At 40.1% G+C, this 27,613-nt stretch overlaps 1 protein-coding gene across 3 annotated transcripts in view; it reads left to right on the top strand.

Moving 5' to 3' along the window:
* LOC124124991 overlaps positions 1-27,613 on the top strand; it is a 120,850-nt gene that overhangs the window by 44,088 nt on the left and 49,149 nt on the right. For all 3 annotated transcript variants that reach the window (XM_048390509.1, XM_048390510.1, XM_048390511.1), the window contains exons 4-13: positions 206-244; positions 1,292-1,412; positions 10,966-11,740; positions 11,905-12,035; positions 12,691-12,737; positions 12,989-13,031; positions 13,792-13,877; positions 15,285-15,342; positions 15,537-15,640; positions 15,765-15,813. In XM_048390509.1, coding sequence (XP_048246466.1) covers positions 206-244; positions 1,292-1,412; positions 10,966-11,740; positions 11,905-12,035; positions 12,691-12,737; positions 12,989-13,031; positions 13,792-13,877; positions 15,285-15,342; positions 15,537-15,640; positions 15,765-15,813 — 1,453 coding nt within the window. The remainder of the gene's footprint in view (positions 1-205; positions 245-1,291; positions 1,413-10,965; positions 11,741-11,904; positions 12,036-12,690; positions 12,738-12,988; positions 13,032-13,791; positions 13,878-15,284; positions 15,343-15,536; positions 15,641-15,764; positions 15,814-27,613) is intronic.

The raw sequence follows: 27,613 nt of genomic DNA on the forward strand, positions 1-27,613 counted from the left end.
AACTCAAAGTGACATCAAATACATGATTCTATATCTTTATTTACATCTTTGTGTTAGTAAATTATAAATACATGTCTGAAGAGATAACCTGAATTTGAAATTCCATGAGCATAATCGACTGATATGTTGTCCTGAAAAACAGCCACAATGTATGATTAACTTCGTACAGAACAACTGACTGATATATCTTTCTTTTAGTCCACAGCATAAACAGTACTGTCACGAAAAAATGTGGAAGTTGTTGGTATGTATTGCATGTTCTACAAACGTTGGTTAATTGAGAAGGTGGCCAAGTGTTTTAGTTGTTGTAAAAAAATCTCATATGATGTCACGTTTATGGTCACTATGCCGACATGTTTACAGTTTTTGCAAACTTAATGACAGTAGCCTGCATAAATATTTTAAGTATATATTGTTGATATTTTATGTTTAGAGTATTCTGATTAACAAGTAAAGGATGTTCCCTCGATACGAATTCCTAACTTGGATTCCCAGAATTGTACTGATATGAAAGCGATGTTGACGCTTTCATTCCAATGACCCCACAGTACCGCAGCAAAACTAAATTACTTTAGTTCTAAATCAAGTACCAACCTTGATCTTATGGGCATGCTGGCACAGTAAGGCACAGTTGTGGAGGTTTACAGCAGACGTTCAATGCATAATTATCATATTGTGTTCTAAACATTCAAATGAGCCACATATCAGCGAATGTAAACATTTGTAACGCACCTCTGCGCTGGTAGCTTAAGGTCACGCCCTCAAATGGGTTTGTTTTGGAAGTGGATTACGGAGGGTGTGATTTCAGCACTTCCACGTTGACATTTATACTTTCTATGAATTCATGAATTTTCTCTCTAGGAAAAAGATTATATGTACTTGTACATGTAGGAAAAATGATATTCGCAACAAAAATTGAATTTGATATTTTTTGTTCAGTTTACTTGCCCTTTAAGGAAACATTTATATATGTTAATCTATATTTGGGTGGTTACATTAGGCGGGCTTAGACCAGGCAAACAAGGGCCGATATTGTATCCCACAACCAGCATGCCTCTTATTGCTTATTATTTACTCCAGTGTCACCATAAAATCTAATAAATTTTTAAGAAATCTACCCTGTAAGTAGAGTTTATGTCTGAATCAGTTTGTTCAAGACACATCTTATCATTTTTTTATTTAAGGTCCATCTAACACATTTAGCCAAATCTACACTATGACTAACTCAGATTGGTAAGGGCAATTTGCAAGGTGACTCTCATTACATACCATGATTCCTTCTGTTTTCAAGAAACAAATCGTGAAAGAGGATGAGGGTAACTTCACTTTGGAATCCAATGACTTTTTTCGACCGAGCCTGAAGCAGATTGGAAACAGTGTCTTCGATATCAGGAATTACTACATCCCTCAAGGTATTAATTCAGAGTGTGTCTGTATCAACTCTTTACACAAAGAATTCGTGACATCAGAAATAAATTTGACCATTACCAACAATCAAAGTTGTGTATATGCAGATATCTGCGCCACATTCAAACGTTAATGAAACACACATATACAAGTATTTCTTATCATGACACAACATATTGCAATTTTCTTCTTCCCCTGTATATCACAGAGCCCAAAAGTTTACTCTCCTGCGATAAACCTAGAAACTCTGCCACAGGCTACCGCAGCTTACACAGTCTAATCAACAACTTACAATATGTAAAAGGTCTCCAAATTAAGATAAACATATATCATGAAATGATGAACCTTCATTACGAAAATATTCTAAAACAGCAGACATTGAAGCCGTATGGAGAGTTATCTGCCCTTGACTTTCCTTCTCATGGCACAAGAGGATACTCATGTGCTGGCGTTTTGGGAATTATTTCCTTCAACATCGGTCTCATAATGCGTTCTTGATGAAGGGAACTTCACAATTACCTTCCTAGTAGGTTACTACATGACATACTTGCCACATGTTAAATTTGGCTGCACACAGTTTGTTTTTTTTCCACCAAAATCGTTCTGTCTCTATCTTGTTGTTTCATCACAGCTGCCGCGGTGACGACTAGCTTTATTTATTGTATGATGTTTCTTGGTGCATATAAACATACATTTAATGTTAACAGCACGGCAGATCGTTTGAATTTTCGAGAGGAAGAGACCAGTATCCACGAGGACGTGTGTACTTCTCCTGTGTATGCAGCGATTTGCTTTTCTTGTCGCTCGGGCAAGTCAAGAAGATTTCCCCTCTGTCCTGAACGGAGGGAATCTGGCTCTGAGTTCAATTCCCTATGCACGGAATGTAATAAATTGTATTTTACGAGCAAGCCGGATGACTATCTATGGAATATCAGGACTACTCAGCAGGCGTTGATGAGGGAGAAAGGTAGGCGAGAAATAGCATCTAACGCTATGAACTCCACTATTATGACATCTTCTACCTGGACTGCAGTGTCCAGGGTAGAGACAACCATGACGACTACATTGCTGTTTGGCAGCGTTCCATCAAGAAGGGTCGCTTCTCTTAGAACTGGCGTTCTCCTTTGGACTGGCACCTTCTGACACACAGTTAAATCCTGGGGATTCAATGGACGCCAGACTGGGATTAAGCGTCATGTTGTTCTCCAATCACCACAGTTTTTAACCCTGATTATTTGTGGTCATGACGACAACCTAGCTGATAGGCCCTGTTTCCTGCCTGTTGACTTGGCACCATGACCCTCCATGGAAAAAAAGAGCGCTTTGGAGTCCGGAATGTGACAACGAGGGCTATGTAGTTCACCAGACCAGAAAGAGGCTGAGCAGAAACTTATTTAATCATACATGACTTGTTAACAGTTCTGGACAATTGGGGTGTGCAGTCGCCTGTTGTCACAGAAATAGTGTCTCCTGTTGGTGGCAGGCTAATGACTGGGTATCACTAAGACATAATTCAGCAGCTTTCATTGACTACCTTTAGATCTCGAGATCAGCTCATGCCATTTAGCACTGAGGAGAAGGTGATGTCTTGTTGCAACTTATCCTTATTCTTGTAGTTGATCATTCATCAAGTCAATAATGTTCTGCTTGAGCTGGTTATTTTACAGAACAGAACTGTATTACGCTCAGGCCGAGATCCTCGGCATATGAGGTACAAAATGACAGCAAAATACACATTATAATAGCGGATATGTGGTTAGCCGGAAGATTTTACAATTTGCATTACATATTTACAGAATTTACTAAGGTTTTTTAATACAGATATCTCTTTACAAGTGAAAAGTCTTTGAAATTTAATCATATTAGGTCTTTTAGAATATGTAGGTGGGATATACAAAATTCTTTCTTCAGTAAAATATGGACATTTAAAAATATAGTGAAACTAGAAAGTGTTTTTACTCGTAAAAACATATGTCTCCCCCCCCCCCCCCCCACTCCCCTAACCCCCATTCATTCGTTTACTTCACGTTAAACCCCATCTCTTCATTCCCACCCTCCATTACTAAATAACAGAGACAAAAATAGAACTCCTAGAAATTTCAAACAACTAATGGGCACCACTTCAGTGCTGGGTTAATGTGTATACAAAGTTTCGCGAAAAAATATTAAACGGTTTCTGAGTTATGGTCCGGAAACCAAGCTTACCCCCATTCAGAGTCTATGTTCAAGTTATCTCCATGGAAACGAGAAAAAATAAAAATGTCAAAAATCTCTAAATAGCAAAAGGCACCACTTCAGTGCTGGGTTAATGTGTATACAAAGTTTCGCGAAAAAATATTAAACGGTTTCCGAGTTATGGTCCGGAAACCAAGCTTACCCCCATTCAGAGTCTATGTTCAAGTTATCTCCATGGAAACGAGAAAAAATAAAAATGTCAAAAATCTCTAAATAGCAAAAGGCACCACTTCAGTGCTTGGTTAATGTGTATACAAAGTTTCGCGAAAAAATATTAAACGGTTTCTGAGTTATGGTCAGGAAACAAAGCCTACCCCCATTCAGAGCCTATGTTCAAGTTATCTCCATGGAAACGAGAAAAAATAAAAATGTCAAAAATCTCTAAATAGCAAAAGGCATCACTTCAGTGCTGGGCTAATGTGTATACAAAGTTTCGCGAAAAAATATTAAACGGTTTCTGAGTTATGGTCAGGAAACAAAGCCTACCACCATTCAGAGCCTATGTTCAAGTTATCTCCATGGAAACGAGAAAAAATAAAAATGTAAAAAATCTCTAAATGGCAAAAGGCACCACTTCAGTGCTGGGTTAATGTGTATTCAACGTTTCGCGAAAAAATATTAAACGGTTTCTGAGTTATGGTCCGGAAACCAAGCTTACCCCCATTCAGAGTCTATGTTCAAGTTATCCCCATGGAAACGAGAAAAAATAAAAATGTCAAAAATCTCTAAATAGCAAAAGGCATCACTTCAGTGCTGGGCTAATGTGTATACAAAGTTTCGCGAAAAAATATTAAACGGTTTCTGAGTTATGGTCAGGAAACAGAGCTTACCCCCATTCAGAGCCTATGTTCAACTTATCTCCATGGAAACGAGAAAAAAATAAAAATGTCAAAAATCTCCAAATAGCAAAAGGCACCACTTCAGTGCTGGGTTAATGTGTATACAAAGTTTCGCGAAAAAATATTAAACGGTTTCTGAGTTATGGTCAGAAAACAAAGCTTACCCCCATTCAGAGCCTATGTTCATCTTATCTCCATGGAAACGAGAAAAAATAAAAATGTCAAAAATCTCTAAATAGCAAAAGGCACCACTTCAGTGCTGTGTTAATGTGTATACAAAGTTTCGCGAAAAAATATTAAACGGTTTCCGAGTTATGGTCCGGAAACCAAGCTTACCCCCATTCAGAGTCTATGTTCAAGTTATCTCCATGGAAACGAGAAAAAATAAAAATGTCAAAAATCTCTAAATAGCAAAAGGCACCACTTCAGTGCTGGGTAAATGTGTATACAAAGTTTCGCGAAAAAATATTAAACGGTTTCTGAGTTATGGTCCGGAAACGGTGGGAACGCCGACCCCGACGACGACGCCGACGGGAACCGTGCCAAAAACAATATGTCTCCCTCCATTCTAGGGGAGACATAATTCATCTCCAATATCATCAATAAAACACAGTTCACATTTTCTTTCACAAACAGGTATCCCATTCCATCTTCCTTTTTCAATTGGTAAGTGGTGGCATGAAGTACGAAATAAAAGTAGAGGGATAGCTTTATTTAGGGGTAGGGACGTCAGATACTTTTATAATTCAAATTGTGGTTTCAAGAGAGAATAGACTACACTTTTTTTGGAATTTTCCACCTCAGAGCTCAAGGTTTGTTTAGCATGATCAGTTAAAATAGAGTGAGCTGTTGCTTTGAGCCAGGAAGATGAAACAGGAGACTGTGACAACCATACATAACTTAAACCAATATTGTTTAGAACATTTTGAATACATGAAATCCAGTCATAGTTGTAAACACCTGTATTATGGATGTTATATACAATAGAGTAAATGATTGAAGATATTTTGCTGGATTTATCTGTAAGTAATTTCGACCAAAAGGTTAACATACGGGTTTTAGCATCAACAGATAACGGAACTCTACCTAGTTCACCGTAAAGAATGCATAGAGGGGTACTCTTTTTAACAGGTAATAATTTTCTCATGAAACAAATATGTACATACTTTAAAAGAACACTTTTTATCAAATATAACACCAAGATATTTGTATTCAGTGACATATTCTAAAGGAACACCATGGAGATAAATATCTTTACTCATATCATTTTTATAACCACCTAATATTAGTATTTTAGTTTAATCAATATTGATAGTTAATTTCCAAATTTTGCAGTATGATTCAAAATGCTTGATAGCTTTTTGGAGATTCGTTTTTGAGGAAGCGAGAAGGACAGTGTCATTGGCATATAAAAGAGCAAACAATTTAATAGATAAATCCAGCATGGAATGTGTTATTTCTGAGTTAATTAACAGACCTGGACAGTCTTTGGACATTAAAAATGTTTCTAAGTCATTTAGAAACAAAGAAAATAGAACAGGTGATGAGTTTTCTCCTTGTCTAACTCCTACAAGGCAAGGGAAAAAATCTGATTCAATGCTATGTACCTTTACACACGATTTTATACCACTGTACATGGATTTCAAAATTCTGAAACATTTGCCATCTATACCTTGGCTGAACAGTTTACTCCACAAAGCAGTCCTTCTTACATTATCGAAAGCCTTTTTAAAATCAATAAAACAACAAAATAATTTCTTTTTTTCTTGATTTAAATAAATCTACAAGGCATTTAAGGGTGAATAAGTGATCAGTTGTAGAATATTTTTTACGGAAACCAGTCTGCGCTTCAGATAAAATATTTTGGTCTTCTATAAAATTTTGGATTCTAATTCTAATAATGCTTGTAAAGAGTTTGCCAAAACAACTTAAAAGACTGATTGGTCTATAATTTTCTGGATCATATTTGTCACCTTTACCTTTATAAATAGGACGAATTATACCACTGAGCCACTGCTCTGGATAAACACCATCATCTAAAATTTTGTTAAATAACCTTACATATACAGGTAGCATAATGACTTGAGTGGTTTTAATATATTCATTAATAATTTTATCAGGGACACATGCTTTATTATGTTTCAAATTTGCTATGGCAATCAAAATTTCATCACGTGAAATGGCACCATTCAAAACAGAGTTACAATCTTCAATTTTTATATCAAATTGATCAGTGAGATCATCAGACTCTTCATCAGGTGCATCCTTTAATTTCTGAAAATATGTAAAAACTTCCTCGAGTGGTTGTAAATCTTTATCTTTATTATCATTCCGCAACAGTTTCCAAAATGATTTAGAGTCCTCTTTACGTAATTTAAATAATTTGTCCTGTATGTCAGATCTATGAAGGTTATGATATTTTGCCAAAGTGTTTTTGTAAGCCTTGCTTGCATTGATTAGCCTTCTTTTGTTTTGGACACTTTTTTGTTTTTTGAAATATTGATTTAGCCTGATGATATTTACCTCTACTGATCTTACAATCACGACCAAACCAAGACTTTTTCTGTCGCCTTTTATAATCAAACATAGCACTGGTAGGTTGTCTAAAACCGATCACAGATTTGGCACTTTCAATAAATACATTGTTAATATTGTTTACTAGATTGTTTAGAGCTTCTTGGTCCCCGGTTGCACAGTTATCAATGTCGGAAACAATGTTATCGATTTCACCCTGGCGAGAATTAATTACATCATGAAATTGAGAAGCATGTCGTTTGTCCCAGCGTCGGTAGGTGCACGCGGAGTCCGTGCTGCTGTCAGCTTCTGTCCTTGATTGACAGTTCATGTTGACGTCACACATGTTGATACACAATGTCAAAGCACAATGGGCATCAGACAGAATAGGGTCAAAATCTAGGACACTAAAATCACATATTCTTTTCAGTAAATTCAAAGAACAAATACTATAATCAACTAAGCTACAACCTTTACAAGTTGCTTTACCAATATGTTTGTCATCACCAAAACGACCATTTATGATAAACAGATTATTATTTCTACAAATATCAATCAATCTGTAGCCATGGTTGTTTGCTCTACCCACATCTGATGAGTGTCTATTGATGTCTATTCCAAGTGAAGAGAACAAAGATAGTACACCAGTTTCATCAAAAACATCATCAGGAATTCCAATGTAATCACAAACCGTCTGTGACATTTCAATAAAATCTAATATAGTTCTTGTTCTTGCATTGAAGTCTCCTAGCAGTACAATTTCACAGTCATTTGCATATTTATTTAAATCACTATCAATGTCAACAAATAAGGAGATATTGAAATATGGGGAATTTTCTGGGGGAATATATACTGCTCCAATAAGCAAGTCTTTATCTGTTTGAAGTATATCTTTGGAAATTTTTATCCACAGGACACACTCTGTATTAGTGTGTATACATTTGATATATTTATTCAAGAATTTCTAAGCTAAAATTGCAATACCTCCTGATCTGACTCTAGAGTCTCTGTTTCTAACATACACATCATAGCCAGGTATAATCGATAGTATCAACATCATCCAGTTTAGTCTCTGCAAGTAAGATAAAGTCATAGTTGTTGATATAGGTATGAAAATCAGGATTTATGAGTTTGCTTAAGAGTCCACAAACATTAATGAAGAAGAATGTTAGGGTATTCATGTTTGAACAACTTCCTTGACTTCCCTAGTCAGAGGTTTGTCTGTCTGAATTGTACCTGGCTTTCTTTTCTGGTCTGTTGTGGGTAGGGGTGAGAGATGAGGGGGGCTCTCTGTCAGAGGGCAGGGCGGGGAAGTCCACATTAGGGTCTATGTCAGGGGTTGAGTCAGGGTAGATTCTCTTCCCATCAATGTACAGTCTATCTCTGATAAATGAAGTTTTGTGGCCATTACTCTTAGCTTGTTTATATCTGTGCCACAGCTGTTTTCTCCTTTGTTGTATTTCATAAGGGAAATGCTCATTTATCCCCACTGATGGGCCCTTAAGTTTGTGACCTTGACTTTTAACAATGTCCCTGTCCCTCTTGGATGTGAAGGCAACTAGAATAGGTCTAGGTTTAATTTGATCACTCCTCTTCTTCCCCAACCTGTGTACTTTTTCCAATTCAATGGACTTTGCTATTTTCAAATTGTTTTCTATCACATTTTGTGCTTTCACTTCTACATTCTCCTCCTCTGTCTCATCAATCCCAGTGAAAATAAGATTATTTTCCAGACTTTTACACTGAACTGTAAGTAACTGTTCCTTCAGCTCATAATTCTGATCACTGACCTGATGTAGTCTACCATGTAGATAGTCTAGCTCATCATGGCATTCATCTAGTTTACCCTCTAGTCTGTCGACAGAGGCATTCTCTTCTCCTGTAGATTTAGTCTTATCTACTTTCATGGAAAGTTGGGTCAGGGCTGTTTCAATATTTGACACTCTATGCACAGTATGTTGTACAGATTGGTTGAGGGTAAGTATGTTAATATCTATGTTTTTAACTCTTTCTTGAATCTTATCAATCTGCTCGGATCTTTTATCTATGACAGACACTTTAGCTTCAATATCCGAGGTTCTAGATGCAATCCCATGCGTAATCTGTGAGAGGTTTTTTATTTCTGAGATCAGGTGACTGGCCCAGGCCGGGGGATGATTGCCTTCAAGTAGGGGTAACGAGGCAGAGTTTTGTGACGATACCTGTATTGCTTGTTCTGAGTGAAGTTGTTGCTGTATCTGTCGGTGGTGTTGCTGTAGATATTGTAGATCAGGCTGATAGTCGCGATATCTGTCACTCGGGTTGTAGTCACTGTGGGTCGCCAACGCCATTGTCTGTTGTGAGAGCTGTGCAGTGGGTGTAGTCAGTAAACATCGACGAAATCCAAATATTTCGGGCAGATCGGGGTTCGATAAACACAGTCGAGTCTTCTGGGTGTATTTGCGATACTTATACTGTGTTTTTTGGAGCAATCGCAGGGATACAAGGTTCTGATAACAAAAATTATTCAGGAGCGTTTTTCACCCGGCTACTCACTATCCGCCATCTTTCTTTCAATCCTTTCAATTTCTTTCAATACAGATCCTTCACTTCCGTGCAAGAGAGATAACAACTGTACGTCTCTCCAATCGTGGCGTGGTCATCATTTAGCGAGGTATACGATACCCGTTACTGAATATATAACTCATTAGGAATGAGTTCCTAAGGACCTTATACTGCATGTACACACAAGATTGACAGATGAAAGGAGAATGTGAGACCTGGTTTCATTTCAGTCATTTTAGCTCATAGGAGATCTGTTGAACACCAGCAAGGGCCTCCTAATGGTGCCAGTTGTCAGACGACCGAGACACAATCATTCTGCAGGTTCTCAGTCAGGACATATCGGTTCATCATTGTCAGTGAGTGTCTGCTTGGACTCTTGACGTCAGCGCACATTTGGCAGTACATTCCAGGTCTACAGGTTGATAGACAGCCCACCATTGGAGGCCAGGGCTCGCCACATACCAGGCATTTCAAATGTCGTCGCTGACGTCCGATCAAGGCGACACCAGTCCACTCCAACAGAAAATCAACTGCTTCGGTTGATATGTCAACACCTGGACATGCACATCGATCTGGGCGCTGCATGATAAAACCATCAGCTTCCAGTGTTTGGCACAGAGGAATTCCACTTGAATGTCCCATGTCACCAAAGGAAATTCTTTCACTGACTACTGCAAGACAAGAGAGGTCGGGTCCCATGTAGGCATGCCTTATTTTATGACACACCACTTGACATTTCTACGAACATGGTGGCACTGTAGCGGCGTAAGCTGCAGCCATCAACCAAGTCCTAGCAACTCCAAGGTCCAGCACCGTGTCAGTAATAACAGCCATGTTGTCGAGCAAAGTGTAGAAGCGGCACATTTTGGATTCTGTGTTATATGATTGAAGTGAAGAAATAAATTGCAACGTGTTGTGTCAGGATACAAATACTAATATCATGAATATCCAAATTCAGGTAATATTAGTATTTCACAGCATTTGATAAAGTGATGATAAATAACATTTCTATATTTAATGTTTCACTTGATGTTCATGTAATACCACGATCTACATATGTTCGTGAAATGCATACATAAAGCATCCCATTAAGATTCCCTCAATAAAATGAAATTAGTACATTGTACATGGAATACATGCTGATTACATAGTAAATGTGCGAGTTAATTCAATTAGGAAATCTATATCATGTTACAGGCACTCTTGTGTCGGCTATATGTGTCTTCATGTACATGTTAGCATATGAGGAACAAAATGAATTTCATTTTAAGGTAGCAACTATTCTCACAAAATCATCAAAATAATTAAAAGCGACAAAACGGTTTCTTCTATCATCTGATGTATATGCTAAAAGCAGAGTACATTGTATGATTCCGTCTGCATCTGTATCAATAACTACAACTGCAACGTGACTGTATGGTTTCAGAAGGAGTGAACATATTACCAAGCAACATTGAAACACCCCTGAAAGAAGTAAAGGAAAGACTTTTAGAACTTTTGGACAACCATGCTTTTGATTTTCTATACAACGATGCAGTTAACAAACGTACCAATCAAAATGATGCACAAGGAGGTGTTGTGTTCATATCTCAATCATTGGCTCCCGTCTTGGATATCCCTACATCGGCCCTGGCAGGTCATGTCATATGTGATGCGTTCATCGCTCTACCTGGACATTCTGTCCTGGTCCTCACCCTGGTTGACGGGGACTCCTTCTCAAAGGAAGTATTGGAGTATAACATGTCTGTGGCTAGAGGAGTGACAGTAACACTCAGTAGATTCATGGACGAATGTGTACACCCAGTACATGGAGTGCTACCTGTCTCGACATTAAACAACATTGTGTCCTTTAAAGCTCACATGGACAGACTTGTAACAAAGTCATCACACTTTGTCACACAGGACTCACTGGTTATGAATCCTACCAGGTATGGCAAAGTCCTGAACGCTTTCTGGGCAGGTGTTGCCCAGACAAAGTCTGTGATGACAGAGCGCGGGGAAATAGATGATGACAGTCTGAGATTTCTTACAAGAGAACAATGTATTATATTAGTTGAGAACATCAACAGTAGAGATGTTCAGGTGATGTGTGGACCAGGTACTGGAGCCACGACGCTGATGCTGGAGGTGGCCAGGAGACTGAGCAGGCTGGGAGACACACTACTGGTCTGTAAATCCCGGAAAGAGAGGGATAGACTTAGGTATATATACAATTCGAATGAGCACCGCTAAAGGGGAAACATATACCAATTTAAATTGACAAATGAAATGGATAGAAAAGGTAACAAATTCTGACAAACAAAGCTGTTTACCCTTCACTTAATAATACCATGGTTGCACTAGAATTATTAAATCACTTCTTCAGGAAAGTGTATCGGCCAGCTGTATCAGCCGATGAACTCGGTACGCTGGACATGTCATCATATACAGTCATCGTGGATGAAACCAACGTGACAAGAAACTACCCAGTATGTTCACGCTGGGGATTTACAAACAGTGAGTATATCTGACATGTCTGTAACTTCGTACATATTTAAAAACTACCATTTTAGGTATGATTGCTGTCATCATCATTTAATTTCAAGTTCGTTTATCCTTCTCAAACTAAGAGCACATACACATACCCACGGTTGCGCACAAATTTGAATCATTCGAATCGGATTATTCATAAAATAAAGAGGAACACCGTCAGTTTAAAAATGACAGTCCACGGTTAATCTGGCTGTTAAGTTGGGTGGGGCTCAAATAGTTTTCATGTTTCATTCATTTCCCAGTGTCTCCATTTTTAGATACTGTTACAGGGATACAATAATAGACAAAAGACATACTACCACTCTTGCATTTATGAAAGACTCACAGAGATAGAAATGTAATATGTACCTATAAAACATCAAAACATTCGTTACTTTGATACATGGAAGGGGCCATATACGAGGTAGGTTCGTAAACTGTGCATCACCTTCAAAGATACTCACCGCGGTCGTTGCCTTCAATGTCTATGGATTTTTTTGTCATCTGGAATCTGGACACTTTGTGAGGTAGAACAGGAAAACATACATTTATATCTAACCCAGACCACTTTAGATTGTTTAAAAACACTTCCGAGTATTTGCTTTCTGTCACATTTACTAACAATCTTTCTCCATTGTAGTTCAAGAGGAATTGGCAAACCTGAAGATGCGTACTACAGCCATGAAAGTAAGTATACATAGATGCTTTCAATATGGTCTCTGGTGGTCTCACATCGATATGAATCTTGCAACATGTAACGATTATAGATTTTAAGACATTACCGCGAGGCTTTGGTTTACATGGACGACAAAAATCATCATGACTTCGTTGATGACTGTCTTACACGTGGTTAGTTATCTACATCAGATTGTATGTGTGTGTCTAGGGTATAAGGGTGTATTTAACGAGATGAATAATGGAATAATTGTATTTTTCAGGATGTGGACACCGTGAAAGGACAGGTAGATGCATTAGAGAGTGGTGAGTTCATGAAACATAAGATTGAAATAAAGGTTTCATGTTAATAATATCGTATGGATCAGATATCAAATTAATTCGAAAATCCTTAGAACATATTCCACACGTTCCTCAAACGTACCGTACCTTCAAGCTTAATATACTTTTACATGAATGCATACTTTAAATTATTCAGTACCTTTTGTTATATTTTCCAACATGTAAGGGTATCTATAACATCCATAAATGTTGACGGATGAGATGGAAGTAACACGTGTATCAGGTTTGGTATGACATGTATCACAGTATCACAGTTCTCAAAATGCAATAATAGTGTCTCCATTGACAAGGGTGTGGGGTTTTGCTGCTTTGATCGTGATAGGGCAAAACATGCAGCCGGTGGGATGATGTTAAAATCCTTGGTTTGTTTGTTTCTATGTTGTTCAACGCCGCACTCAGCAATATTCCAGCTATATGACGGTGGTCTGTAAAAAATCGAGTCTGGACCAGACAATCCAGTGATTGACATCATGAGCATAGATCCAAACAATTGGGATACTGTGACATGGATCAACCAAGTCAGCGAGCCTGACCACCCGATCCCGTTAGTCGCCTCTTACGACAAGCATAGTCGCCTTTTACAGCAAGCATGGGTTGCTGAAGACCTATTCTAACCCGGATTTTCACGGGTCTAAATTCCTTGGTAAACAGATTGGTATTGTGTTGTGGTATGATTTGGCTTCATGGGATGTACTGTGTGTCTACACCTTTCATTTCTTTCCAGATGAATGTCAAAGCCAAATAAACTTCCTTTTTGAAGAAATGGATGTGTTGCGGCTGTTTTCCGTGAAAATAAAGCGCTTCATGACTGTGAGTGATGATGAATAGTTGTATAATATGTATTTAATTTATTGAGTTCTCAAGGGTGAAGGCTGTATTCATCAGCAACTGTGACATTCACGTAAAGCCATTCAAAACATATCCCATTGACACTGCATAACTGGACCTTTACTTGCCCAATTACAACAGTGAGTATCCACTCCATCCCTGGCTCAGTACTGTTTTTCACACTGGCTTCAGTGGGTACTGGTACAATACTGGTTCTTTTCAGGCCTGATATCGTTAGACCGCCCCCGTGGTCCAGTGGTAGAGCGTCCGCCCAGAGAGCGGAAGGTCCAGGGTGTGATCCCCTCACCTCACCTCACCTCACCTGATATCGTTAAGCCTACGGTCCCACATACGCTAACATAAACTTAAACCAAACTTTGTCAAAATAGAATACATGATTGTAAAGATGGTATTCCGTTTGCTCAAACATCGACAGTTGATGACAGCAAGAAAATTTCAAATTCACAGATTTTCTTATTTTAGAATATTCACTGCTCAGTCCTGCTGGGCCTTTTAGAGCCATTTCTGTCACTCGAACTTCAAAAAAATGTTTATTACCAGTGATAACAGATTTCTATTTATTAACAAAACCTATAACTTTCCTTTTTGGATATTAGCCTGGGTTTTGGGATTTTAAAAACGCAAGGTAAACTTCAGGCAAAGATCTTTAGTTGATCTGTAAGAATCGTATTCGTGGAGGACATATTATACCAACATAATCAAGTAGTCATTTTTAATTATTATCAAACAGGTTTGGCTTGACATGTGTTTTATATTTCTCAAACAAACAACATCCTCAGTCAAGATTCTAAAAAAAATACACTAAAACTATATTACCTCTCTGTACTGGCTAAATACAGACACGGTAAAGAAGCTATTATTAGTCCTGTATCAATAATGGCCCAGTTGCAGACATCTGGCTTTTGGCCATCACCGAATCAATGAACTATCTATAGTGACGACAATATCCCGTTGTTGCTCAGCAAGCATCCGGCATGTGATGGTCAAATACCATGTGGTATTCGGGGCCGGTACAAGTAAATCAGTATCGACGCATTGCCATATAAGCTGCATATGTTTCAGAACATTTATAGCTGTCGTTATGTCGCCAGTGTTCGCTCGATTATGCCTTGTTAGCTAGTTTGTTGTTTAAAGATAGCTTTGTCCCAAAACACCTTCATCGCGTTCATTGGAATAGTCAATCATTTCACTGACATTGAAATAAACATCTGTTGAAAGTAATAAGTACACTTTGACATTCGATGAGAATAAGTCTATTATACACGTGTGAATTTGGCCATGTGATTCTGAAGTGCAATGGTGAGAAGGCTTTGCGTCACTATCAGTTTTGTTGTTGTATTCATTTATTTTTTTTTGTCAATATTGTAGGAACTTGATCGAAAGAAAAAGGCACTTCGACACCCTCCAGTTGACGACCTTTCACCAGGTGATAATGAGGAGGTTAAAACACATAGTGAAGCTATATGAACTAGTGTGTCCTTCATGGTGAGGTACCAAGGTGTAAGAAGTATATGCTGTGCCTGGCTGCGTTGTTCTTTAAGCTTGCTTACCATAAGAAATATCCTTCATTCATCCTTTGGAATACTGTTCTCACAAGTAAACGGGTGACTTCTGTTACAGTGTGTGGCGGTCGGGACCTCCTGGCGATTAGGATGAAACCTCAACTCATGGAGTTTAAACAGAGAATACATGGACAGGAAGATGTTCTGGACAGCATAAAAGAGGTGAGAATATGAGACAGGGGCAAACACGAACAATATATATCTGGTAAGAAACAAGATAAAACAAAACAACATACAACTATGTATTCATGACTGTATGCAACTAATATTGTTCTCGTTTCACTAGTTTCTAGTTGAAGACAAGATCCTCATTGGTTATTTCCAGACTACAATAGGTAAGTACATAGAATGCTCATGAAAAGATCGTTCATGCTTATAGTCATCACTTAAACTGTAGACATTAGACGTTATTTAAGCATCAGGTAATTAGCTGACCTATTAGAAGTCAACGCTTCGTTTATATGTTATGCACTATGACGTCATCTTCGTGTATGGTTTGCCAGGAACTTTGCAAACGTTATTGAATCAAACTGAAGTCGTTGTGTCGAGCAAAGTTAAGCGAATGACAGAACAGGAAAGCAGTTATAATTCTTACGAAATCTATACTTCTAATACATCTTTGCCATAAATCCTTTTGGCTTCGGTCACACTAACTAAAGTTTTCAGATTTTCAACAGACGTCCTCTTCACTGTCGATCACACACAAATGTCATCGTAACCATCCAATCTATGACGTATGCAGTGGCGGGAACCTCACTTTTTAACTGTGTGTGCTTGAGTCAACACCTATTGTAATAGTGTAACAATCTAGCACTTGGTTGTGAGTCACATTAATCTAAGATTATTATAGCGTTCAGTCTGTCCGTCCCTCCGTCCGTCCGTCCGTCCTTCCGTCCGAGCTTTTGTACGGCCCATTTTAACCATGCACCCTAGCTTCACCAAGCTTTCTACACACATTAACCACAATGAGTACTTGTGCCTTTTGCTAGTTTGAAGATTCTGATTTTTTTAATTTTGCCGTTTCCATGGAATCATGGTGAAACATAAATTTTGGTTGACCAGCGGGGTCACGCACGTGAGTATTAACTGGTGTGATTGTGGGGTCGTAATGAAGTCTCCTCTACTCCCGGTTGCAAGAAGTGTGGTTGATTCATGATCACGGGAGATTCTCATGTTAACTGCATGAAGTGCTGAGAACCGATGTGAACAGTGCGCCAATACACCTAAGAAAGCCGTCCTTAAGTTAGCTGAGGCTATTTCTAAGGCTAAGAGGCATGAAGCGGCCAAGAAGAAGGTGGAAGTCATCACAGCCGACACTGTTCAGACACCTGCTTCCACCCCAGCTCCTCCCATTCCAGCTGAACAATCAACTCCTGCACTCTCCATGAGTCTGATTCAACAACTTTTCAGCCAACAGCAGATGATGAAGACCATGATTGAGGCTCGATTCTCAGCCCTAAACGAAGAAATTGGGAATATGGAGACTAATCATATACCTCTGGCTGAGAAAAGTCCCCCGGTCAAGTGCCATCTGTCTCTACAGCACCCACGGGTGAAGGGCCTACCCCAGCCGACCGTACCGATCAACCATCCATCCTGACAGCCAGACTGCCAGCTGTTCAGCCAACTGATAAGCCGTACGGCTCACAGAAACAAACTGCACTTCAAGAAACATCCTATCTTGAAGACTCAAGCTGTCGGACTCAGATTTCATCCAGTCGGAGCCAAGCTAGTGGCAGCACATCTGGCCGTCAGGAAGCTCTAATTGACCTAAAGATCCTCAACAAGAAATTCCTCGTACCCCCGCAAAAAACTCCAGATGGAATCCAGGAGACAGGAGACTGGTTTATCAGCCTCGATTTAAAAGATGCCTGTCTTCACGTCACGATACACCAATCGTCATGCAAATATCTATGCTTCGTGATCAATGGTCAACGTAACGAGTTCCAGGTCTTGTCATTCAGGATATCAATAGCCCCTTGCCTATTGACCATGATTACAGAGCCAGTCATCAGGTTTGCCCACCTCTACCTGGTTTGAATCCATGGATACCTGGACGATTTCCTGGCTCCAGACCAAAAGGAAGCTCAGTTACACCAGAACATGATATTCTTGGTCCAACTAATGACCTTCTTCGGCTTCCTACCTGGAAACTGAACATCCCTGCTGACAGCCTTTCTGCCAGGGGCAAATAGTAGCAACAGAATAGGGTTTACATCCCCAGATCTTTGCTTAGATAACCACGCTATGGGACACACCACACCTAGATATACTTGCCACCTGCCAGAACCATCAACTTATGTCAGTCCAGTTCCCGATCCAAGAGCTCACCAGATTGACGCACTGTCGATGGACTGGACGGGTCTATTTGCATAAGCATTCCCACCATGGTCTCTCCTAGACAACGTCATCCACAAGGTGGAGGAAACGGATCGCATAATAATCCTGATAGCACCAATATGGCCTAGCAGAGCGTGGTTATCCAGATTACTAAGACTACTATTTGAAGAACCTATCCAGTTACCTCTCAATCGAGATCTGTTACGACAACCCAAGTCCAGCATTTTCCATGACATCTATAAACAAATTAACTACATCTAACTGCTTGGAAATTATCACGCAGCAAATGCAGACATCCGGATACTCTGAGCTTGCCTCAGAAGCTGTGGCATGATAATGGAGACCTTCATCATCCCTTATAAATAACAACTGATGGTACAGTGGAGAAGACGACAAGGGATTATAACTAATGCTATGTCTATCCCAATGGTAGCGGATTTTCTACTACATCTACGTCAGGACAATAAATTCCGACATGGAACCTTACGAGCCCCTGGCTTAGGCTACCTTACTAAAAAAATCCAGGAATGCTTCCTTCCTCCTTGCCATGGCGACAGCAGCAAGTGTTTCAGAATTCCATGCTATGGACTTTTCTAGTCTCACCAATGATCAACATTGGACCTCAATAACTCTAAGATCAATCCCAGAGTTTGTAGCCAAGAATCAATCTACCACGATGGGTTCGTTGGGCCATAGACCCTATACCATTCCTGCTTTGGAACCAACAGTGGATCACCCAGACTTTATGTCCCTTCAGAGCTCCCAAGTTCTACCTCTGGGCTACAGACCCATATAGACGCCATCGAAGGAGACTCTTTATATCCTGCAAGACTCATTCCAACAAGGACATAACCAAGGCCACACGCTACCGTCGCAGCAAGTTATACACAGGCTCAGAATTCCACACCACGTTTGGATCCGGCTCAGCTCATAAAAAGTGACGACATCACGAGAAGTGGGACAATAACCGGAAGTGACGTCAGCACTGGAAATGGAAGTGCAAGGTCCATCTAATGAGGAAATGACGTCTTTGGTAGAAATAGACCTTGAGAGACGTCATTACCCAATAAAAGGGCTTGAGAGACGTCATTACTCAATAAAAGTGACGTCAGCACCGGAATTGACGTCCGCAATGGTATTAGTGGCACATCCAAATTTAACAAGAAATGACATCATTGAGTAGGAATAGACCAGAAATGACATCAATATTACAAACAAGATCAGCAAATATAACGGTAATTCTAGTGAAGGTATCACATATTTGACTGATTCTTTATACATGTCTGATTTTCATGTCCTCAGGGGGAATTTCAGAGGAAATTATCTCGAGTCAGGATTAGCATCAGTGAATAATGGTTTCCAGGAGAGGATAACTGTCAATTACACAGGGAGTTACTAAAGGCAGGTCCCAACGGGTCCCTCTGATATATTCTGGCAAAGATGTAATAGAGGTAGAGATTTCGTAAAAATTATCGATCAATAGTTATCATTGTTAATAATTCAAAGAAAACTACCTCTATTACATCAGAAGTACTTCCACCCACCTCCCCAATTCATCTACCTCTAGCACCAGTGGTAGTTAGATGTGGGGAAAAAGTGAGGTTCCCGCTATTGCATACGTCATAGCTTGGGTGGTTACGATGCTATTTGGGAACAACTAATTGTGTGTGATTGACAGTGAAGAGGACGTCTGCTGAAAATCTGAAAACATTAGTTGGTGTGACTGAAGCCAAAATACAGGATTTATGGCAAAACTGTAATAGAGGTAATATTCTTAGAATTATTAACAATGATAACTATTGTTTGATATTCGCTGTTTATATGAAAGAAAAGTAAGAGCTCCGTGTCAATTTGCCATTGAGGTATGTTGATAAAAATACACGTTATAGTTATCCATCTTCCTAACGAGAGATTCGTCTAGTTACCACTGCGTATGTAACAGGTTACACTACGGCCTACATTGCACTACACTACACTACACTACACTACACTACACTACACTACACTACACTACACTACACTAATTGAGTGTGTAACAGGTTACACAACGGTCTACACTGCACTACACTACACTACACTAACTCAGTGTGTAACAGGTTACACCACGGTCTACAATGCACTACACAACACTACACTACACTAACTGAGTGTGTAACAGGTTACACCATGGTCTACACTACACGATACTACACTAGACTAACTGAGTGTGTAACAGGTTACACCACGGTCTACACTGCACTACACTACACTATACTAACTGAGTGTGTAACAGGTTACACCACGGTCTACACTGCACTACACTCCACTACACTGAGTGTGTAACAGGTTACACCACTTTCTACACTACACTACACTAAACTACACTAACTGCGTATATAACACGTTACACCACGGTCTACACTACACTACACTACACTATACTACACTATACTAACTGAGTGTGTAAAAGGTTACACCACGGTCTACACTGCACTACACTACACTATACTACACTATACTAACTGAGTGTGTAACAGGTTACACCACGGTCTACACTGCACTACACTACACTATACTACACTATACTAACTGAGTGTGTAACAGGTTACACCACGGTCTACACTGCACTACACTACACTATACTACACTACACTAACTGAGTGTGTAACAGGTTACACCACGGTCTACACTCCACTTCACTACACTATACCAACTGAGTATGTAACAGGTTACACCTCGGTCTGCAATGCACTACACTTCACTACACTACACTAACTGAGTGTGTAACAGGTTACACCATGGTCTACACTGCACTGCACTACACTACACTACACTAACTGAGTGTGTCACAGGTTACAGAACGGTCTACACTGCACTACACTACACTAACTGAGTGTGTAACAGGTTACACAACGGTCTACACTGCACTACACTACACTATACTAACTGAGTGTGTAACAGGTTACACAACGGTCTACACTGCACTACACTACACTAACTGAGTGTGTAACAGGTTACACAACGGTCTACAATGCACTACACTACACTACACTACACTACACTAACTGAGTGTGTAACCGGTTACACCACGGTCTACACTGCACTTCACTACACTATACCAACTGAGTATGTAACATGTTACACCTCGGTCTGCAATGCACCACACTTCACTACACTACACTAACTGAGTGTGTAACAGGTTACACCACGGTCTACAATGCACTACCCTTCACTACACTACACTACACTAACTGAGTGTGTAACAGGTTACACCATGGTCTACACTGCACTTCACTACACTACACATACTGAGTGTGTAACAGGTTACACCACGGTCTACAATGCACTACACTACACTACACTAAACTACACTACACTAACTGAGTGTGTAACAGGTTACACAACGGTCTACACTGCACTACACTACACTCACTGAGTGTGTAACAGGTAACACAACGGTCTCAACTGCACTACACTACACTATACCAACTGAGTATGTAACAGGTTACACCTCGGTCTACAATGCACTACACTTCACTACACTACACTAACTGAGTGTGTAAAAGGTTACACCATGGTCTACACTGCTCTACACTACACTACACTAACTGAGTGTGTAACAGGTTACACAACGGTCTACACAGCACTACACTACACTATACTACACTACACTATACTACTCTACACTAACTGAGTGTGTAACAGGTTACACAACGGTCTACACAGTAATACACTGCACTACACTAACTGAGTGTCTAAAAGGTTACACAACGGTCTACACTGCATTACACTACTCTAACTGAGTGTGTAACAGGTTACACCACGGTCTACACTGCACTACACTACACTACACTAACTGAGTGTGTAACAGGTTACACAACGGTCTACACTGCACTACAATATACTAACTGAGTGTGTAACAGGTTACACAACGGTCTACACTGCACTACACCACACTACACTATACTACACTATACTAACTGAGTGTGTAACAGGTTACACAACGGTCTACACAGCACTACACTACACTAAAATACACTACACTACACTACACTATACTACACTACACTAACTGAGTGTGTAACGAGTTACACAACGGTCTACACAGTACTACAATGCACTACACTAACTGAGTGTCTAACAGGTTACACAACGGTCTACACTGCACTACACTACACTAATTGAGTGTGTAACAGGTTACACCACGGTCTTCACTGCACTACACTACACTATACTAACTGAGTGTGAAACAGGTTACACCACGGTCTACACTACACTACACTTCACTACACTACACTACACTAACTGAGTGTGTAACAGGTTACACCACGGTCTACACTCCACAACACTACACTATACTAATTGAGTGTGTAACAGGTTACACCACGGTCTACACTGCACTACACTACACTACACTAACTGAGTGTGTAACAGGTGACACCATGGTCTACACTGCACTTCACTACACTACACTTACTGAGTGCATAAGAGGTTACACCACGGTCGACAATGCACTTCACTACACTACACTACACTAAACTACACTACACTACACTAACTGAGTGTACAGGTTACACCACGGTCTACACTGCACTTCACTACACTATACTACACTATACTAACTGAGTGTGTAACAGGTTACACAACGGTCTACACTGCACTACACTACACTACACTTTACTACACTACACTATACTATACTACACTACACTAACTGAGTGTGTAACAGGTTACACAACGGTCTACACTGCACTACACTACACTACACTTTACTACACTACACTATACTATACTACACTACACTAACTGAGTGTGTAACAGGTTACATCACGGTCTACAATGCACTACACTACACTACACTACACTACACTACACTACACTAAACTACACTATACTACACTACACTACACTAACTGGGTGTGTAACAGGTTACACAACGGTCTACACTTCACTGCACTACACTAACTGAATGTGTAACAGGTTACACCACGGTCTACACTACACTATACTACACTACACTAACTGAATGAGCAACAGGTTACACAACGGTCTACAGTGCACTACACTACACTACACTACACTATATCAACTGAGTGTGTAACAGGTTACACCACGGTCTACACTACACTTCACTACACTACACTACACTATACTAACTGAGTGTGTAACAGGTTACACCACGGTCTACAGTACACTATACTACACTACACTAACTGAGTGTGTAAGAGGTTACACCACGGTCTACACTGCACTACACTACTCTACACTAACTGAGTGTATAACAGGTTACACAACGGTCTACACTGCACTACACTATACTAACTGAGTGTGTAACAGGTTACACAACGGTCTACACTGCACTACACTACACTAACTGAGTGTGTAACAGGTTACACAACGGTCTACACTGCACTACACTACACTACACTATACTACACTATACTAACTGAGTGTGTAACAGGTTACACAACGGTCTACACAACACTACACTACACTAAAATACACTACACTATACTACACTAGACTAACTGAGTGTGTAACAGGTTACACAACGGTCTACACAGTACTGCAATGCACCACACTAACTCAGTGTCTAACAGGTTACACAACGGTCTACAATGCACTACACTACACTAATTGAGTTTGTAACAGGTAACACCACGGTCTACACTGCACTACACTACACTATACTAACTGAGTGTGAAACAGGTTACACTAAGATCTACACTACACTACACTACACTACACTACACTACACTACACTACACTACACTACACTACACTACACTAACTGAGTGTGTAACAGGTTACACCACGGTCTACACTGCACAACACGACACTATACTAATTGAGTGTGTAACAGGTTACACCACGGTCTACACTGCACTACACTACACTACACTAACTGAGTGTGTAACAGGTGACACCATGGTCTACACTGCACTTCACTACACTACACTTACTGAGTGCGTAAGAGGTTACACCACGGTCGACAATGCACTTCACTACACTACACTACACTAAACAACACTACACTACACTAACTGAGTGTGTAACAGGTTACACCACGGTCTACACTGCACTTCACTACACTGCACTACACTATACTACACTACACTACACTAACTGAGTTTGTAACAGGTTACACCACGGTCTATACTGCACTTCACTACACTACACTACACTAAACTACACTAACTGCGTATGTAACACGTTACACCACGGTCTACACTACACTACACTACACTATACTACACTATACTAACTGAGTGTGTAACAGGTTACACAACGGTCTACACTGCACTACACTACACTACACTTTACTACACTACACTATACTATACTACACTACACTAACTGAGTGTGTAACAGGTTACACAACGGTCTACACTGCACTACACTACACTACACTTTACTACACTACACTATACTATACTACACTCCACTAACTGAGTGTGTAACAGGTTACACCACGGTCTACAATGTACTACACTACACTACACTAACTGAGTGTGTAACAGGTCACACCATGGTCTACACTGCACTTCACTACACTACACTACACTACACTAAACTACACTACACTACACTAACTGAGTGTGTAACAGGTTACCCCACGGTCTACACTGCACTTCACTACACTGCACTACACTATACTACACTACACTACACTAACTGAGTGTGTAACAGGTTACACCACGGTCTATACTGCACTTCACTACACTACACTCCACTAAACTACACTAACTGCGTATGTAACATGTTACACTACGGTCTACACTACACTACACTACACTATACTACACCATACTAACTGAGTGTGTAACAGGTTACATAACGGTCTACACTGCACTACACTACACTACACTTTACTACACTACACTATACTATACTACACTACACTAACTGAGTGTGTAACAGGTTACACCATGGTCTACAATGCACTACACTACACTACACTAACTGAGTGTGTAACAGGTCACACCATGGTCTACACTGCACTTCACTACACTACATTAACTGAGTGTGTACGGGTTACACCACGGTCGACAATGCACTACACTACACTACACGTACTGAGTGTGTAACAGGTTATACCACGGTCGACAATGCACTACACTACACTACACTACACTACACTAACTGAATGTGTAACAGGTTACACCACGGTCTACAGTACACTATACTACACTACACTAACTGAGTGTGTAACAGGTTACATCACGGTCTACAATGCACTACACTACACTACACTACACTACACTACCCTACACTAACTGAGGGTGTAACAGGTTACACCATGGTCTACACTACACTATACTACACTACACTACACTAACTGGGTGTGTAACAGGTTACACAACGGTCTACACTTCACTGCACTACACTAACTGAATGTGTAACAGGTTACACCACGGTCTACACTACACTATACTACACTACAGTAACTTAGTGAGCAACAGGTTACACAACGGTCTACAGTACACTACACTACACTACACTACACTATATCAACTGAGTGTGTAACAGGTTACACCACGGTCTACACTACACTCCACTACACTACACTACACTATACTAACTGAGTGTGTAACAGGTTACACCACGGTCTACAGTACACTATACTACACTACACTAACTGAGTGTGTAACAGGTTACACCACGGTCTACACTACACTACACTACACTACACTACACTACACTAGCTGAGTGTGTAACAAGTAACACCACGGTCTACACTACACTACACTAACTGCGTATGTAACATGTTACACCATGGTCTACACTGCACTACACTACACTATACTACACTACACTACACTACACTACACTACACTACACTACACTACACTACACTACACTACACTACACTACACTAACTTCATATGTAACAGGTTACACCACGGTCTACACTGCACTACACTATACTACACTACACTCTACTAACGGAGTGTATAACAGGTTACACAACGGTCTACACTGCACTACACTACAGTAACTGACTGTGTAACAGGTTACACAACGGTCTACACTGCACTACACTACACTAAATTACACTATACCAACTGGGTGTGTAACAGGTTACACAACGGTCTACACTGCACTACACTACACTGAGTGTGTAACAGGTTACATCACGGTCTACACTACACTACACTACACTAGACTACACTATACTAACTGAGTGTGTAACAGGTTACACAACGGTCTAAACTGCACTACACTACACTATACCAACTGAGTATGTAACAGGTTACACCTCGGTCTACAATGCACTACACTTCACTACACTACACTAAGTGAGTGTGTAACAGGTTACACCATGGTCCACACTGCACTACACTACACTACCCTAACTGAGTGTGTAACAGGTTACACAAAGGTCTACACAGCACTACACTACACTATACTACACTACACTACACTATACTACACTACACTAACTGAGTGTGTAACAGGTTATACAACGGTCTCCACAGTACTACACTGCACTACACTAACTGAGTGTCTAAAAGGTTACACAACGGTCTACACTGCACTACTCTACACTAACTGAGTGTGTAATAGGTTACACCACGGTCTACACTGCACTACATTACACTATACTAACTGAGTGTGTAACAGGTTACACAACGGTCTACACTGCACTACACTACACTATACTAACTGAGTGTGTAACAGGTTACACAACGGTCTACACTGCACTACACTACACTAACTGAGTGTGTAACAGGTTACACCACGGTCTACACTGCACTACACTGCACTACACCACACTACACTACACTAAACTATACTAACTGCGTATGTAACACGTTACACCACGGTCTACACTACACTACACTACACTATACTACACTATACTAACTGAGTGTGTAACAGGTTACACAACGGTCTACACTGCACTACACCACACTACACTTTACTACACTACACTATACTATACTACACTACACTAACTGAGTGTGTAACAGGTTACACCATGGTCTACAATGCACTTCACTACACTACACTAACTGAGTGTGTAACAGGTCACACCATTATCTACACTGCACTTCACTACACTACATTAACTGAGTGTGTAACAGGTTACACCACGGTCGACAATGCACTACACTACACTACACTACACTTACTGAGAGTAGGTTACACCACCGTCGACAATGCACTACACTACACTACACTACACTAACTGAATGTGTAACAGGTTACACTACGGTCTACAGTACACTATACTACACTACACTAACTGGGTGTGTAACAGGTTACACCACGGTGTAGAATGCACTACACTACACTACACTACACTACACTACACTACACTACACTACACTACACTACACTAACTGAGGGTGTAACAGGTTACACCATGGTCTACACTACACAATTCTAAACTACACTACACTAACTGAGTGTGTAACAGGTTACACCACGGTCTACACTACACTACACTAACTGAGTGTGCAACAAGTTACACTACGGTCTACACTGCACTACACTACACTACACTATACCAACTGAGTGTGTAACAGGTTACACCACGGTCTACACTACACTTCACTACACTACACTATAGTAACTGAGTGTGTAACAGGTTACACCACGGTCTACATTACACTACACTACCCTACACTACACTACACTACACTAGCTGAGTGTGTAAAAAGTTACACCACGGTCTACACTACACTACACTACACTACACTACACTAACTGCGTATGTAACATGTTACACCATGGTCTACACTGCACTACACTATACTATACTACACTACAATATACTACACTACACTATACTACACTACACTTCACTGT

This window comes from Haliotis rufescens, unplaced genomic scaffold (assembly GCF_023055435.1).
Source record: "Haliotis rufescens isolate VD_foot unplaced genomic scaffold, xgHalRufe1.0.p SCAF_9, whole genome shotgun sequence".
Taxonomy (NCBI): Eukaryota; Metazoa; Mollusca; class Gastropoda; order Lepetellida; family Haliotidae; genus Haliotis; species Haliotis rufescens.